Below are 18,947 nucleotides of genomic sequence, written 5' to 3'. Positions count from 1 at the left end.
TGTGTATTACATATTTTTGTGTGGTCCAACAAAACATACCGGGTGGCCTGAACATTCATGCACAACAATATGATTTTTATCCGCACATCATATGATCACATTGTGTGATGTTAAGATCATTAACAGATGACAATGTGATAGCCAATCACAACCCAAGCTTCCACGAATGAGGTACAACAATAGCCATGGGGATACATATCAGGAACATGCTCTTTACAGAGTGTTGATGGTGCCGGAGCAGTTTCTTAGCAAGAGTTGCACTGGGTGGCTTGCCATTGCCTTTCCAGCATTGTTTGTCCATGCTCCATCCTTTTCAAGACTGAGCCTCAAGCAAGGAAGCAGCACGTACCATGTTTAATGTCTATGGTACAACTTGGCCGTGATTCAAACCGCCGGCCTCCCTCCACTACTCAGAGCGGACACTCTATGACATAACCTTTCATGGACGTCCAGTTTCAGTCACAATTGGTCAGTGATATCATAGCAGATCAATCGATACGAATAACGGGTCCAATCTTACAGGAAGACATGGCCGACCAGCCGATTCTTGTTACACCTTAACTTAAGGGGCCATGATCGATAGGTGGGTGGTTTTAATAGAAAACCAAGTTATCAACTTCAACTTACCACGAAAGGTTTATGACTTCGTCCAGTCTGAGCGGTATTCAATAGGATGTTAAGCTTGACTGCGGGTGAACATAGTCACACGTTCAATAAGTAGCAAGAAATGGCATATCACCAGTGGACCAATTTGGTGTTATGTCCATGAAATAATATGATCCACTGGGTGTCTGGTGTCATGAATGACCAGTCTCCATGGGAATAAGCTGCTCACCAAAAAGGGTGTGATGATAGTTGTCCTGTGGTTGAAAGGAGTAAAAACTTGCTGAAGAAATGGCCATGACGCGGCAAGAGGTACGAAGCTCCATGAGTCAAGAAAGGAAATGTGTCACTAAAGATAAGGCTGTGAATTTGCTTTAATTACAATTAACTTTTGTTTGTTACAGTGAAACTGAAGTCTGTGAGTTATTTCAACGAAGATGTAAATAGTGAGTTGCCAGGCAGGAAAGCGTCGTCACCCTTCTGTTAAAGCCTTCCTCACTGCTCGTCTCTCTAGGGGGAGGTCCAAGACCCCGACAGTAGTTTGGAGCAAAATTATTGGTTCGAAACCAGATTTTAAAAAACCATGCCTACACTACTGCCATTGGTTGGACAAGGAAATAGAACAAAGTTAATGATGTAAAAGTACGAACAAATTGTAACCGATGAAAAGTACACGACAAGTAGCCTACTCCAAGATTGGTGGTAACCAAAATTTGTCAACATTGGAAGAAAACAATCGATCAGATAGGTGTAGCAATTGTCCTGTAAAACAATGAACAGTCTCAAAGTTTCAAGTTCCAAAAAACTATACAAAACGAGCTGGCCAGCGGACATGACGGCCAGACTGCGTCTTCCTCGCTGCCGGCACTTGAAGAACAGCTGCCAGTGCTGGTGCTTGTTGCAAGTGAGGGGTTGTAGGTGACGCATGTGCAGTAGTCAGGTCATGTTCAACATAAGCACACTTCAACCTGTCATGGTTGACAGTATCGTGTTTCCCATTGTAGCTAATGATGAAAAACTTGTCAGCACTTGAAAGGGTCCATCATATGGGGGTTGGAGTGGTTCCTCACCACGTCATGTTGCACAAAAATATGAGTACAACTCTGAATGTGTGAAATGGTCTGGGTTTACCTGGTGCTGCATGTAGCTTGGTATGTGTAGGCTTCAAGTTTCTCATGTGCATCTGTAATCTATGTACATAGTTGCTAGGATCTAAGTTATGATTAAACTGACTATGTGCCACAAACTGTCCTGGCAACTTGAGAGTTATGCCAGAAATTAACTCGGAAGCACAGCACCCGATGTCAGACTTAACTGCAGTTTGGATTGTGAGCAAGACAATAACAAGACTCTCCATCCATCTTATATTTGCATGGGCTTTCAGAGATGCTTTCAACTGTCTGGAATCGTTTCACAAGACCTAAGGTAACGGGTGATAAGGTGTGGTTCGGGTTCTCCTCCTGCCAAGTAGATCAGCCAGAGCTTGGAAAAGTGCCGATTCAAACTGATGACCTCGGTCTGTGGTTATTGTTGAGGGTGCACCAAACAGAGCTACGCAATGTGAGATGAATGTTTGTGGTACTGTCTCTGCTGTCTGGTCAGGGATTGGTATTGTGACCGGCCAACGAATCAAATGATCAATGCGTGTGAGCAGGTATATATTGCTGTCTGATGGAGCTGGAGGCATGTATTTTGGATCTCTGACATGCTCGGCAGGATCTGGACCAGTCTCTGACGTCACAATTCACTCCCTGCCAGACAAAACGCCAAGTCAATAAATATTGTGCGGCTCTGATGGCAGGGTGTGACATTGTTTAGAGTGTCAAAAGCTGCACGTCGATACTTGCTCGGGAAGTACGGGCGAGGCTCACCTGTTTGGAAACGTCACAGCAATCCTACCCTCAGAGGTGCAGAGTGGTATGTCTTTAAACTGCAGTGATGTTGAATTGGTTCACAGCCTTTGTAGCTCCTCATCATGTTGTTGAGCTTCAGTTATGGTCGTGAAATCAATGATGTTAGATGCATCCAGAACATTTACGTCAACTCGGGAGAGTGCATCTGCTGCACTGTTGTTTTTGGCAACTGATATGCCTCAAATCTGTCGTGAACTGGGAGATGAAAGCAAGATGGCATACTTCTCTTGGAGAGTGACAATCGGGTCCTGAATTGAGAGCATAGGTCAATGACTTGTGGTCTGTATAGACAGAGAATGTCCTCCCTTCTAGCATATGCTTAAAGTGTTTGACACCCAGATAGGCTGATAGACGTTCTCTCCCAAACGTGCTCTCTCTGGTCTTTGCAGGTTGAAAACACTTTGAGAAAAAGGAGAGTGCTTGCCAGACATCATCTACATTTAATAGACATTGCATTGCTTTAGCCTTGGGATCTCTCTCTATCGAGTGCAGCCTGTGGCTGCTGGTTGCATCATTGGTTGGGACGCGGCTATGCCGCTGATGCAGTGTCCCCCTTACCAGTGCACTGGTACTCATTTTGCCGACCTCGGAAGGATGACAGGCTGAGTCAACCTCCTGGTGTATTAATTCAGCAGCCCAATGGGGCTTGAACTCAGGATCCGAGGCTCCCAAGCCGCCACCCGAACTACTACGCCAATACCAGGCTTAGCCTTGGGATGAACAAGAAGTATGGCCTCAGCCAACCTCACCCTCACCTCTTCGAAGGACCTCACCTCACCTCACCAAGGAAGACAATTCTTTTTCATTGAGGGTGATAGGCTGATTTTCATTATTCTTGTTCCGTAGTATGTCTGTCAACGACTGAGATATGTCTGCACAGTTAGGAATGAAACCCCTGTAAAAATTCACAAGGCCAAGAAACTCCCTCAACTTGCGCAATGATTTGGGTGAAGGAAAGGCTTGTATGGTCTTTACTTTCCCCTCGAGTGGGCAGATACCGTGTTTGTCTCTGATGTGGCCGAGGAAAGTGAGTGATGGCACTCCAAACTCGTACTTGATGGGATTGATGGCATTGCTATGCTTAGCAAGGCGCTCAAAAATTAATGGGAGGTATGCCTCGTATTTTAACTCTGTAGCGCTTGCTATTAGCAGATCGTCAAGGTAAGCATAGGTGAAAGGGAGACCACAGATGACATCATCGATCAACCTCTGAAATGCCTGCGCAGCACTGTGCAAGCCAAATGGCACGTGAACAAACTGGTAGAGCCCAAAAGGTGTTGTGATGGCTATTTTGTGTATGTCAGTCGGCTCTACTGGGATCTGGAGATATGCTCTGACGAGTCTATCTTGGAGAAAACACGTGCACCTTTGAGGGAGGATGAAAAATCCTGAAAATTGGTGAATTGGATAGCGATCAGGAATGATACATTCATTAAGTGCACGGTAGTTACTACAGGGCCACCAGTCACCCAGTGACTTTTTTGGTTCCATCTCCAAGGGTGAAGACCACTTTCAGATTGTCGTATGATGCTGAGTTCAAGCACGTGCTCGAACTCCGACTTGGTGATATTCAGACGATCTGGGTAAAAGCGCCATGGTCATGCTGCAACTGGAGGTCCACGAGTTACTACGTGGTGAGTTGTCGAGTGCTTGATCTCACAATCCCTGTAGACTGGATGAGCAATCTCTGGATATTCATGAAGGAGGATGTCATATCGTGAAGGAGATGTAGCTTTCACGAACATGGGGCTGATGGAGGGTGTATGATTGATGATTCCCCGGACAGTAAGGATGGGTGTGGTGTCAAAGCTTGTGTTCTTTTCACACTTCTTTCTAATTTTTACAATTCTCTTTTTTCATTCGAATTCTTACTTTTTCTTCTCTTTCATCTCTTTTCCTCTCTATTCTTCTCTTTCATCATCTATCTCTCGAAGAAGAATTGAATTCTTGCAGAAATATTTCTGTAAGGCTCACTTGGCTGTGCCTGTATGAGTATGAGGGTTGTGGAGTAGCGGTTGAAACTCGAATCCTATCTCAGTTCCTCCTGATCTTTGTTCCTCCATCTTTGCTCTTTACTTCTTTGGGTTGCTTCTTGATCTTCCGTTTTATTTGACATCCACTTGCAGGCCAAACTGGCGAAGAAAATCAGCCCCGATGATGGGTATAGACAACTTGGCAACCACGAATACCTATTGAAACACTCGTCGCCATTCAAGACCCAGTGTTAAAGATCTCTCCCTGTATGTGGTGATGGGTGAGTGATTCACTGCCTGAACATGGATCGATGTAGGCTGGACTTTGCTTTTGCGAAAAGATGGTAAAATACTCACTTCAGCACTTATATTCACGAACAACTCACGTCCGTGAATTATTTCAACGACGGTGTTATGTGAACAGTGAACTGCCAGGCAGGAAAGGGTCGTCACCCTTCTGTTAAAGCATTCCTCACCACTTGTCCTTCCAGGGGGAGGTCCAACAGCCCGATAGTCATGTGGGGCAAAATGATTGGTGAGAAACCAGATTACAAAAAAATATTAAAAAAAAAAAACAGACCAACACTACTGCCATTACATTGGTTTGACAAGTAAATGGAACAATATTGATGATGTAAAAGTACAAACAAGTTCACACCGATGAAAAGTACGCGACAGTTTGATCTCCGCAGGAATGTACAATCAAACTATTTAAACGATTTCTTCTCAAAATGGAACAATTCGGAGGCTACCTATTCACCACAAGCATTGTACTATGGTACCTCTTTCACCACAAGCACTGTACAAACGTAAAGAGGTACATCTAGTTCCTTCCTCAAGTATTCCTTCTTCGATTCCACTTCCTGCTTGCTCCAACGCATGGACGTGTTCCTTTCTGCTCCAAGAGAGTCTCCTGTAAAGCCAAGGATACCGTTCTGAATGTATCTTATGCAGCTCTTTGTGAATCTTCCAATCTCTTATCTTGTGTTTATTTTGTGCTTTTCTATCAATTTTAAACGAGTGGGTCTCAACACTCAACCGTGTAATCGCAGATTCAAAGGCCTCACGGTGAGATCTTTAACATCGCTCGTTCCTGGTCGCTCTCCTTCCCTCACACTGCTATTTCCCTCTCTCCATCACTCAAATATCCATGCCGTGCACAATTCAAACCCTTGTTGCATCCACGAGTTGTCACCCTTCCCCACAGTTAGTGTTGCTTTAACCCCCCCCCTCACCCCACAGCCAGTCAACCTCACTCTCCCAACAACTTCAGCTTTTCGTAAAAAAAGAGCTAAAATTCATGAACACCTTTGATGTAAAGAATTAAATAAATGTTCAATCGGTGAGAGCTGGACATCCTTTAAAATAATCTTGTGCAATGTGTTTCTCAGGGAAAAGGATGGTGTTGAAATTTCGTCTGAAAATACATTTAAATACCGAATGAAGAAGATTGGGAAGAAGGTAAATTTGATAATTAATGAAGCATCCAAGGAAGATGCCGGACATTACAAGGTGATCACTAATGGAGGAGAATCTATTGCTGAACTTGTGGTACAAGGTAAGGTAACCAAAGAACCATTCCAATCCTCACGAATATTCACCAAAACACACGTTCAACACACGAATGTTACTCTCACTATCTTACCGTCACCTACTATAATGTTACTCTCACTATCTTACCTTCACCAACACTAATGTTACTCTCACCATCTTACCTTCACTTACACTAATGTTACTCTCACCATCTTACCTTCACTTACACTAATGTTACTCTCACCATCTTACCTTCACTTACACTAATGTTACTCTCACTATCTTACCGTCACCTACTATAATGTTACTCTCACTATCTTACCGTCACCTACAATAATGTTACTCTCACTATCTTACCTTCACCAACACTAATGTTACTCTCACCATCTTACCTTCACTTACACTAATGTTACTCTCACCATCTTACCTTCACCTACAATAATGTTACTCTCAACATCTTACCTTCACTTACAATAATGTTACTCTCACCATCTTACCTTCACCAACACTAATGTTACTCTCAACATCTTACCTTCACTTACACTAATGTTACTCTCACCATCTTACCTTCACTTACACTAATGTTACTCTCACCATCTTACCTTCACTTACACTAATGTTACTCTCACCATCTTACCTTCACCAACACTAATGTTACTCTCACCATCTTACCTTCACTTACACTAATGTTACTCTCACCATCTTACCTTCACCAACACTAATGTTACTCTCAACATCTTACCTTCACTTACACTAATGTTACTCTCACCATCTTACCTTCACCAACACTAATGTTACTCTCAACATCTTACCTTCACCTCCACTAATGTTACTCTCAACATCTTACCTTCACCTCCACTAATGTTACTCACACCATCTTACCTTCACTTACACTAATGTTACTCACACCATCTTACCTTCACCTCCACTAATGTTACCCTCAACATCTTACCTTCACCTACACTAATGTTACCCTCAACATCTTACCTTCACCTCCACTAATGTTACTCTTAACATCTTACCTTCACCTCCACTAATGTTACTCTCAACATCTTACCTTCACCTCCACTAATGTTACTCTCAACATCTTACCTTCACCTCCACTAATGTTACTCTAAACATCTTACCTTCACCTCCACTAATGTTACCCTCAACATCTTACCTTCACTGACACTAATGTTACTCTTAACATCTTACCTTCACCTCCACTAATGTTACTCTCAACATCTTACCATCACCTACACTACTCACACTGTACTGCCACCACTTTCATACTAATTATACACACTGTACTGCGGTCCCACTCATACTAATTATACACACTGTACTGCGGTCCCACTCATACTAATTATACACACTGTACTGCGGTCCCACTCATACTAATTATACACACTGTACTGCGGTCACACTCGTGCTAATGATTCACACTGTACTGCGGTCCCACTCATCAATTATGCACACTGTACTGCGGTCCCACTCATAATAATTATGCACACTGTACTGCAGTCACACTCATACTAATTATACACACTGTACTGCTTTCCCACTCATAATAATTATACACACTGTAGTGCGGTCCCACTCATACTAATTATACAAACTCTACTGCGGTCATACTCGTACTAATTATACACACTGTACTGCGGTCCCACTCATACTAATTATACAAACTTTACTGCGGTCATACTCGTACTAATTATACACACAGTACTGCGGTCATACTCGTACTAATTATACACACTGTACTGCGGTCATACTCGTACTAATTATACACGCTGTACTGCGGTCATACTCGTACTAATTATACACACTGTACTGCGGTCATACTCGTACTAATTATACACACTGTACTGCGGTCATACTCATACTAATTATACACACTGTACTGGGGTCCCACTCGTACTAATTATACACACTGTACTGCGGTCATACTCGTACTAATTATACACACTGTACTGCGGTCATACTCGTACTAATTATACACACTGTACTGCGGTCATACTCATACTAATTATACACACTGTACTGCGGTCCCACTCGTACTAATTATACATGCTGTACTGCGGTCATACTCGTACTAATTATACACACTGTACTGCAGTCCCACTCGTACTAATTATACATGCTGTACTGCGGTCATACTCGTACTAATTATACACACTGTACTGTGGTCCCACTCGTACTAATTATACACGCTGTACTGCGGTCCCACTCGTACTAATTATACAAACTGTACTGCGGTCATACTCGTACTAATTATACACGCTGTACTGCGGTCCCACTCGTACTAATTATACACGCTGTACTGCGGTCCCACTCGTACTAATTATACAAACTGTACTGCGGTCATACTCGTACGAATTATACACGCTGTACTGCGGTTATACTCGTACTAATTATACACACTGTACTGCGGTCATACTCATACTAATTATACACACTGTACTGCGGTCCCACTCGTACTAATTATACACGCTGTACTGCGGTCATACTCATACTAATTATACACACTGTACTGCGGTCCCACTCGTACTAATTATACACGCTGTACTGCGGTCATACTCATACTAATTATACACACTGTACTGCGGTCCCACTTGTACTAATTATACACACTGTACTGCGGTCATACTCATACTAATTATACACGCTGTACTGCGGTCATACTCATACTAATTATACAAACTGTACTGCAGTCACACTCGTACTAATTATACACTATGTTCTGCGGTCCCACTCGTACTATTTATACACGCTGTACTGCGGTCATACTCGTACTAATTATTCACACTGTACTGTGGTCCCACTCGTACTAATTATACACACTGTACTGCGGTCATACTCATACTAATTATACACACTGTACTGCGGTCCCACTCGTACTAATTATACGCACTGTACTGCGGTCATACTCGTACTAATTATCCACACTGTACTGCGGTCATACTCATACTAATTATACACACTGTACTGCGGTCATACTTGTACTAATTATACACGCTGTACTGCGGTCATACTCATACTAATTATACACACTGTACTGCGGTCCCACTCATACTAATTATACAAACTTTACTGCGGTCATACTCGTACTAATTATACACACTGTACTGCTTTCCCACTCATAATAATTATACACACTGTAGTGCGGTCCCACTCATACTAATTATACAAACTCTACTGCGGTCATACTCGTACTAATTATACACACTGTACTGCGGTCCCACTCATACTAATTATACAAACTTTACTGCGGTCATACTCGTACTAATTATACACACAGTACTGCGGTCATACTCGTACTAATTATACACACTGTACTGCGGTCATACTCGTACTAATTATACACGCTGTACTGCGGTCATACTCGTACTAATTATACACACTGTACTGCGGTCATACTCGTACTAATTATACACACTGTACTGCGGTCATACTCGTACTAATTATACACACTATACTGCGGTCATACTCGTACTAATTATACACACTGTACTGCGGTCATACTCACACTAATTATACACACTGTACTGCGGTCATACTCATACTAATTATACACACTGTACTGCGGTCCCACTCGTACTAATTATACATGCTGTACTGCGGTCATACTCGTACTAATTATACACACTGTACTGCGGTCCCACTCGTACTAATTATACATGCTGTACTGCGGTCATACTCGTACTAATTATACACACTGTACTGTGGTCCCACTCGTACTAATTATACACGCTGTACTGCGGTCCCACTCGTACTAATTATACAAACTGTACTGCGGTCATACTCGTACTAATTATACACGCTGTACTGCGGTCCCACTCGTACTAATTATACACGCTGCACTGCGGTCCCACTCGTACTAATTATACAAACTGTACTGCGGTCATACTCGTACGAATTATACACGCTGTACTGCGGTTATAGTCGTACTAATTATACACACTGTACTGCGGTCATACTCATACTAATTATACACACTGTACTGCGGTCCCACTCGTACTAATTATACACGCTGGACTGTGGTCATACTCATACTAATTATACACACTGTACTGCGGTCCCACTCGTACTAATTATACACGCTGTACTGCGGTCATACTCATACTAATTATACACACTGTACTGCGGTCCCACTTGTACTAATTATACACACTGTACTGCGGTCATACTCATACTAATTATACACGCTGTACTGCGGTCATACTCATACTAATTATACAAACTGTACTGCAGTCACACTCGTACTAATTATACACGCTGTACTGCGGTCATACTCGTACTAATTATACACACTGTACTGCAGTCACACTCATACGAATTATACACACTGTACTGCTGTCCCACTCATAATAATTATACACACTGTACTGCGGTCATACTCATACTAATTATACACACTGTACTGCGGTCCCACTCGTACTAATTATACACTCTGTTCTGCGGTCCCACTCGTACTATTTATACACACTGTACTGCGGTCATACTCGTACTAATTATACACGCTGTACTGCGGTCATACTCGTACTAATTATACACGCTGTACTGCGGTCATACTCGTACTAATTATACACACTGTACTGCGGTCATACTCGTACTAATTATACACACTATACTGCGGTCATACTCGTACTAATTATACACACTGTACTGCGGTCATACTCATACTAATTATACACGCTGTACTGCGGTCCCACTCGTACTAATTATACACACTGTACTGCGGTCATACTCGTACTAATTATATACACTGTACTGCGGTCCCACTCGTACTAATTATACACACTGTACTGCGGTCATACTCATACTAATTATACACACTGTACTGCGGTCCCACTCGTACTAATTATACACGCTGTACTGCGGTCATACTCGTACTAATTATACACACTGTACTGCGGTCCCACTCGTACTAATTATACACGCTGTACTGCGGTCATACTCGTACTAATTATACACACTGTACTGCGGTCCCACTCGTACTAATTATATACACTGTACTGCGGTCCCACTCGTACTAATTATACACGCTGTACTGCGGTCCCACTCGTACTAATTATACACACTGTACTGCGGTCCCACTCGTACTAATTATACACGCTGTACTGCGGTCCCACTCGTACTAATTATACACGCTGTACTGCGGTCCCACTCGTACTAATTATACAAACTGTACTGCGGTCATACTCGTACTAATTATACACGCTGTACTGCGGTTATACTCGTACTAATTATACACACTGTACTGCGGTCATACTCATACTAATTATACACACTGTACTGCGGTCCCACTCGAACTAATTATACACGCTGGACTGCGGTCATAATCATACTAATTATACACACTGTACTGCGGTCCCACTCGTACTAATTATACACGCTGTACTGCGGTCATACTCATACTAATTATACACACTGTACTGCGGTCCCACTTGTACTAATTATACACACTGTACTGCGGTCATACTCATACTAATTATACACGCTGTACTGCGGTCATACTCATACTAATTATACAAACTGTACTGCAGTCACACTCGTACTAATTATACACTATGTTCTGCGGTCCAACTCGTACTATTTATACACGCTGTACTGCGGTCATACTCGTACTAATTATACACACTGTACTGTGGTCCCACTCGTACTAATTATACACACTGTACTGCGGTCATACTCATACTAATTATACACACTGTACTGCGGTCCCACTCGTACTAATTATACACACTGTACTGCGGTCATACTCGTACTAATTATCCACACTGTACTGCGGTCATACTCATACTAATTATACACACTGTACTGCGGTCATACTCGTACTAATTATACACGCTGTACTGCGGTCATACTCATACTAATTATACACACTGTACTGCGGTCCCACTCGTACTCTTTATACACGCTGTACTGCGGTCATACTCGTACTAATTATACACACTGTACTGCGGTCATACTCGTACTAATTATACACACTGTACTGTGGTCCCACTCATACTAATTATACAAACTGTACTGCGGTCATACTCATAATAATTATACACACTGTACTGCGGTCATACTCGTACTAATTATACACACTGTACTGCGGTCATACTCGTACTAATTATACACACTGTACTGCGGTCCCACTCGTACTAATTATACAAACTGTACTGTGGTCCCACTCATACTAATTATACAAACTGTACTGCGGTCATACTCGTACTAATTATACACACTGTACTGCGGTCCCACTCGTACTAATTATACACACTGTACTGCGGTCCCACTCGTACTAATTATACACACTGTACTGCGGTCATACTCGTACTAATTATACACACTGTACTGCGGTCATACTCGTACTAATTATACACACTGTACTGCGGTCATACTCGTACTAATTATACACACTGTACTGCGGTCATACTCGTACTAATTATACACACTGTACTGCGGTCATACTCGTACTAATTATACACACTGTACTGCGGTCCCACTCGTACTAATTATACAAACTGTACTGCGGTCCCACTCATACTAATTATACAAACTGTACTGCGGTCATACTCGTACTAATTATACACACTGTACTGCGGTCATACTCGTACTAATTATACACACTGTACTGCGGTCCCACTTGTACTAATTATACACACTGTACTGCGGTCCCACTCGTACTAATTATACACACTGTACTGCGGTCATACTCGTACTAATTATACACACTGTACTGCGGTCATACTCGTACTAATTATACACACTGTACTGCGGTCATACTCGTACTAATTATACACACTGTACTGCGGTCATACTCGTACTAATTATACACACTGTACTGCGGTCATACTCGTACTAATTATACACACTGTACTGCGGTCATACTCGTACTAATTATACACACTGTACTGCGGTCATACTCGTACTAATTATACACACTGTACTGCGGTCATACTCGTACTAATTATACACTGTACTGCGGTCCCACTCGTACTAATTATACAAACTGTACTGCGGTCATACTCATAATAATTATACACACTGTACTGCGGTCATACTCGTACTAATTATACACACTGTACTGCGGTCATACTCATACTCATTATACACACTGTACTGCGGTCATACTCGTACTAATTATACACACTGTACTGCGGTCATACTCGTACTAATTATACACACTGTACTGCGGTCATACTCGTACTAATTATACACACTGTACTGCGGTCATACTCATACTAATTATACACGCTGTACTGCGGTCATACTCGTACTAATTATACACGCTGTACTGCCGTCATACTCGTACTAATTATACACACTGTACTGCGGTCATACTCATACTAATTATACACACTGTACTGCGGTCATACTCATCCTAATTATACACACTGTACTGCGGTCATACTCGTACTAATTATACACTCTGTACTGCGGTCATACTCATACTAATTATACACACTGTACTGCGGTCATACTCGTACTATTTATACACGCTGTACTGCAGTCACACTCATACCAATTATACACACTGTACTGCAGTCATACTCGTACTAATTATACACACTGTACTGCGGTCATACTCGTACTAATTATACACACTGTACTGCGGTCCCACTCATACTAATTATACAAACTGTACTGCGGTCATACTCATAATAATTATACACACTGTACTGCGGTCCCACTCATACTAATTATACAAACTGTACTGCGGTCATACTCGTACTAATTATACACTCTGTTCTGCGGTCACACTTGTACTAATTATACACACTGTGCTGCTTTCCCACTCATAATAATTATACACACTGTACTGCTGTCCCACTCATACTAATTATACACACTGTACTGCTGTCCCACTCATAATAATTATACACACTGTACTGCTGTCCCACTCATACGAATTATATACATTGTACTGCAGTCCCACTCGTACTAATTATACACACTGTACTGCGGTCCCACTCATACTAATTATACACACTGTACTGCTTTCCCACTCATAATAATTATACACACTGTACTGCTGTCCCACTCATACGAATTATATACACTGTACTGCAGTCCCACTCGTACTAATTATACACACTGTACTGCTGTCCCACTCATAATAATTATACACACTGTACTGCTGTCCCACTCATAATAATTATACACACTGTACTGCTGTCCCACTCATAATAATTATACACACTGTACTGCTGTCCGACTCATACGAATTATATACACTGTACTGCAGTCCCACTCGTACTAATTATACACACTGTACTGCGGTCACACTCTTACTAATTATACACACTGTACTGCTTTCCCACTCATAATAATTATACACACTGTACTGCTGTCCGACTCATACGAATTATATACACTGTACTGCAGTCCCACTCGTACTAATTATACACACTGTACTGCGGTCACACTCATAATTATACACACTGTACTGCTGTCCCACTCATAATAATTATACACACTGTACTGCTGTCCCACTCGTGCTAATGATTCACACTGTACGGTGTTGAAGAACAACAGTTGGAGGTCATTCAAGGCATCGCAGACCTTACTGTGAAGGCAGAGGATGATGCCGAGTTCACTTGTGAGGTCTCAAATGAAAAAGTGACTGGAAAATGGCTCAAGAATGGGATTGAAGTTGTCCCGTCGGGACGCATCAAACTTATCCACAAGGGCAGGTGGGTGACCTTCAAACATTTTATATACTCTACTTGTATGTTGAATTGAGTAAATTAATTTCCATACAATGTCTGGATTTGATGTGAGCTCGACAATCGCCATATTAAACAAACAAAAACAAACACATGGGGACAATACCCCTGGGTGCTCACCTGGAAGCGGCCAGATAAGATAACAAGGGAATCATTGGTAGGCATGGATGACCTAACTAACCCTAACAGCTCGGCTAGTAGCAGCTTCTTCGCTCACTGCAGTTCTGGATAAAATCACAAGCTGTTGCAACACGTCGAACATGTCTTTCAATCCAGAAAAATCTCACACTCTCACTATGTCTTTCCGAAAGGACCATTTGGACCCCTCCCGCATCTACTTTCTCAACAATCCCCTGGAAGAAGTCCTTTCATTCAAGTTTCTGGGTCTCACTATCTGCCATGATCTTTCCTGGGAAAACCACATCTCCAAGCTGGTCTCCAAAGCCAGTCGCCATTTGGGCATTCTCCCTCATGCAAAGTCCTTCCTCAGGCCACCTGAGCTCCTGACCACATACAAAGCTTTTGTCCGCAGCCAAATGGAGTACTGCTCTCCCCTCTGGGCTGGTGCTCCTGCCCCTCATCTTTCTCGGTTTCACGGATGTGAAAACCAGGGTATTTCAGATCATTGGCATCTCCCACGATGAGGCCGAGTCCTTGGGTCTCTCACTCTCTCACCGCAGGCAGGTCGGTGGTCTTTCTGTCTTCAACTGTCTCCTCTCTGGCGTCACCCCCCCCCCCCACCATGCTCTGTCTGTGATATTCCCCCCACCCCACCCCCCGATATTTACGCAGGGCGCTCAAGGTCCGCCAGCAACCACCTTCTTGCAATTCTAGGAAAATCAAGAATCACTGCTCACCTTCACTCTTTCATTCCTCTTTTTCCGCACCTTTGGAACAAACTCCCACACACTATTCAATCCCACTCTTCCCTCCACGTCTTCAAAACAGCTGTTCACCACCATCTCTGATATTCCCACATCCAAAACCACAATCTATTCTACCCCTGCTAATCCACCCCAAACCCACCTCCTTCAAATTTCCTGCTTTCCTTCCTGAAAGTCCCTGCCGAGCTGTAAGGACCTATGAGTCCCTGTAGTGTCCATCTTGTTTATCCCGTGTTCCCCACCCCATCCCTTTCCCTTCCATAGATCTCCTCATGTGTCTGTTCCACACTGTTTTTTCCTTCTCTCTCCCACCTCTCTTGTCTCCTGCTCCCCTTGTTGTACATTCTGTGTGTTAGCTCTGATACGAGTCTCCACATTGGATTAAAAAAAGGAAGAAAAAAAAAGAGCTTTTGTCCATCACGGGTGATGAAAGTTGTGGTCAAGTTTCATTGAAATTTGTGTTGATTCGGAGAAGAAAACAAATACATATTTTGGGGGGAAACTCCCCTTTACTCCTCCTGAGACAATGATTTTTCTCTCATGAACAAATTTGGTACATCATGGGTGATGAAGGTTGTTGTCAAGTTTCATCAGAATTGCAGGTGTAGTTTCAGAGAAGAAGTTGAAAGTATTTGCGGACGGACGGACGGACGGACGGACGGATGACTTGCCATCCCATAACTCCCCGGAACTATGTTCCAGGTGAGCTAATAAACCACACTCTGTGGTGCCGTGTTAGTTTGAGTGTCCGCTCTGAATCTGCGAGGTCGGTGGTTCGACTCCTAACCGAGTCGTACCAAACACTTTAAACGTGATACAGTACGTGCTGCTTACTTGCTTGACGATAAGCATTAAAAAACGATAGAACATGGGCAAACAACCATTGGTTGGTAAAAAAAATGGCGCATGCTTGCATGGGCCGAACGGGCTCCTCCTGCAGATAGGAGGAGAGTACCCGATAGAACAGGAGAGTACCCGCCCGACGGACGATCTTGCTCCAAGCATGCAACACGTTCTGCTGACGCATCCCTTTATTTGGGCAGTGTATAGGAAACTGACAGCTTTTTATTTTACAGGCAAAAAAAAACAAAAACCCATGAAGTTACGTGCATGAAGCAAAAACAATACCTATGGATTATAATTCAAAACACCTCACGACACTGGAAAAAGCACAGGGGGAAATAAAACTGCATTGTAAATGGTGGAGACTTGTAATACCTTCTCCCACCTGGAGGTGGCGATACACGATACACATTTACATCGATAATTTTACATCTCACCCTTCCCACCAAGACCACCAGCAAAGATAAAAACACCCCCATACATTAATTGGGGTCATGTTGATCATATCGAGAAAGTCACAATCACAAGGAAATTAGACACAGGTGGAGGCCATCGGCCCATCATGCCTGCGCCACATCAACACCACACCAATTTAACAACACCAGATCAAAATAAGAAAAGCAAAATGTTTATTTATTATTTTGTTTTTAAAATAAGTTCTTTCGTGTTTTTTGGGGGGCTTTTTTGCATCCAATTAGCTACCTGACCAGCCACCCCACAAGCCCTCACTTTGGCGAACAACCTCCGATGTGGTACCTTATCAAATGCCTTCTTAAAGTCTAAATATACCATGTCCACTGCCTTTCCCTCATCCACCCAATCAGTAACTGCTTCATAGAACTCTAAAATATTTGTTAAACAGGAACTACCTTTGGTAAACCCATGCTGACTACCTTTAATTAGTTTGTATTTATTATCTTGCCAAAACTAAGTTTTTGCAAGATATGTTAGTCAGCTTGTATGTTTTTTTTTTGTTTGTTTGTTTGTCTGTAATCACGTATAAAAAATTCTGCAGAGCACAGTTATCATTGGAAATTTTTGTAACTTCGCATATGAGAGGCCTATAGAGGTCCCTTTCAGCACATAAAAATTTGAAGGTCAAGGTCAAAGGTCAAGGTCACTTTGTCGCAAATCAGGGGAGTCGACGAAACCCTTATTTTGTGAGTAATTTTGATCGGATCATCTTCAAACTTCATGGGAATATAGTTCATGGTCTGGCACTCAGCTGATTAATTTTTGGTAGCAATTGGCCTTGACCTTCATATGTTTTTTTTTTTGTCTGTAATCACGTATAAATCACTCTGCAGAGCACAGTTATCATTGGAAATTTTTGTAACTTCGCATATCAGAGGCCTATAGAGGTCCCTTTCAGCACATAAAATTTTGAAGGTCAAGGTCAAAGGTCAAGGTCACTTTGTCGCAAATCAGGGGAGTCGACGAAACCCTTATTTTTTGAGTAATTTTGATCGGATCGTCTTCAAACTTCATGGGAATATAGTTCATGGTCTGGCACTCAGCTGATTAGTCTTTGGTGGTGATTGGCCTTGACCTTAGGTCAAACATATTTGACCCCAAGGTCAAATTTTCAAGTTTTAGGAACCATATCGTGTAGTACCTCAAATTGAACACCTCGATGAATGCTTTCTAGATATGTCAAGCTTGAGACATTATGACGTCATTTGGTGACGTTATGAGGCAAAAGCATATTTTTCATGGTTACTCTGTAAAATGATTCTCATCGGAATCTCTCGTAGGCAGATATTCCTCAAGGAGTCGCTCCTGGTGGATAGCAGCTCTGTTCACCTCAGTGTGACCTTAAAGAAGTTACACGTGGTCACCTTTTGGCAAGATACGGGTCACCCTGCGGGTGACATTGGTTTATTTAAATGGTTCCTCATCTGGTCCTTAATTAATGTCTCCAACACCTTCCCCACAACTGAAGTCAAACTAACAGGTCTATAGTTTCCCAATTCTTCTCTGGATCCTCTTTTTTAAACAACGGTGTAACATTTGCTACTCTCCAATCCTACGGGACCTGTCCTGACTCCAGTGAGCTATTGAAAATATCCGTTAACATCTCGCTTACCTCAATACTCTCAGGTACATATTATCTGGACCCGGAGCCTTTTCTTCTCTTGTATTTCCTAGCTGTTCCTTTACTTCCTCCACTCCAACCTGGATCTTCTGTAAAATCCCTTCCTCACCTCCTTGATAAATACTCTCAGCTATTGGCAATTCTGCTGACTGTTCTTGTGTAAAAGTTGAAGCAAAATACCTGTTTAATAAGCCTGCCATCTCACTTTCATCACTAACCACTCTCCAAGTGATATTCCTCAATGGGTCCACACCTGTTCTTTTCCCCTGATATACTTAAAGGAAGCCTTGATATTATGTTTAATATTCTTAGCCATGTCCTTCTCATACTCTCTTTTGGCTTGTTGAGTTATTTTCTTCACTTGCCTCTGTTTACTTCGATAGTGATATAAATCTAAC

The 18,947-nt window shown here is 42.4% G+C and overlaps 1 protein-coding gene across 2 annotated transcripts in view; it reads left to right on the top strand.

Annotated features, from left to right (window-relative positions):
* The window catches only part of LOC147010233 (myosin-binding protein C, cardiac-type-like), an 87,736-nt gene that overhangs the window by 45,175 nt on the left and 23,614 nt on the right, over window positions 1-18,947 (top strand). For both annotated transcript variants that reach the window (XM_085863387.1, XM_085863388.1), the window contains exons 14-15: window positions 5,881-6,047; window positions 14,529-14,694. In XM_085863387.1, coding sequence (XP_085719513.1) covers window positions 5,881-6,047; window positions 14,529-14,694 — 333 coding nt within the window. The remainder of the gene's footprint in view (window positions 1-5,880; window positions 6,048-14,528; window positions 14,695-18,947) is intronic.

Source organism: Eptatretus burgeri, chromosome 17, assembly GCF_056783735.1.
Source record: "Eptatretus burgeri isolate ZD-2024b chromosome 17, Ebu_testis_v1, whole genome shotgun sequence".
Classification (NCBI taxonomy): domain Eukaryota; kingdom Metazoa; phylum Chordata; class Myxini; order Myxiniformes; family Myxinidae; genus Eptatretus; species Eptatretus burgeri.
Note: the sequence above shows the minus strand (reverse complement) of the source record. Positions and strands in the feature narration are given on the sequence as shown.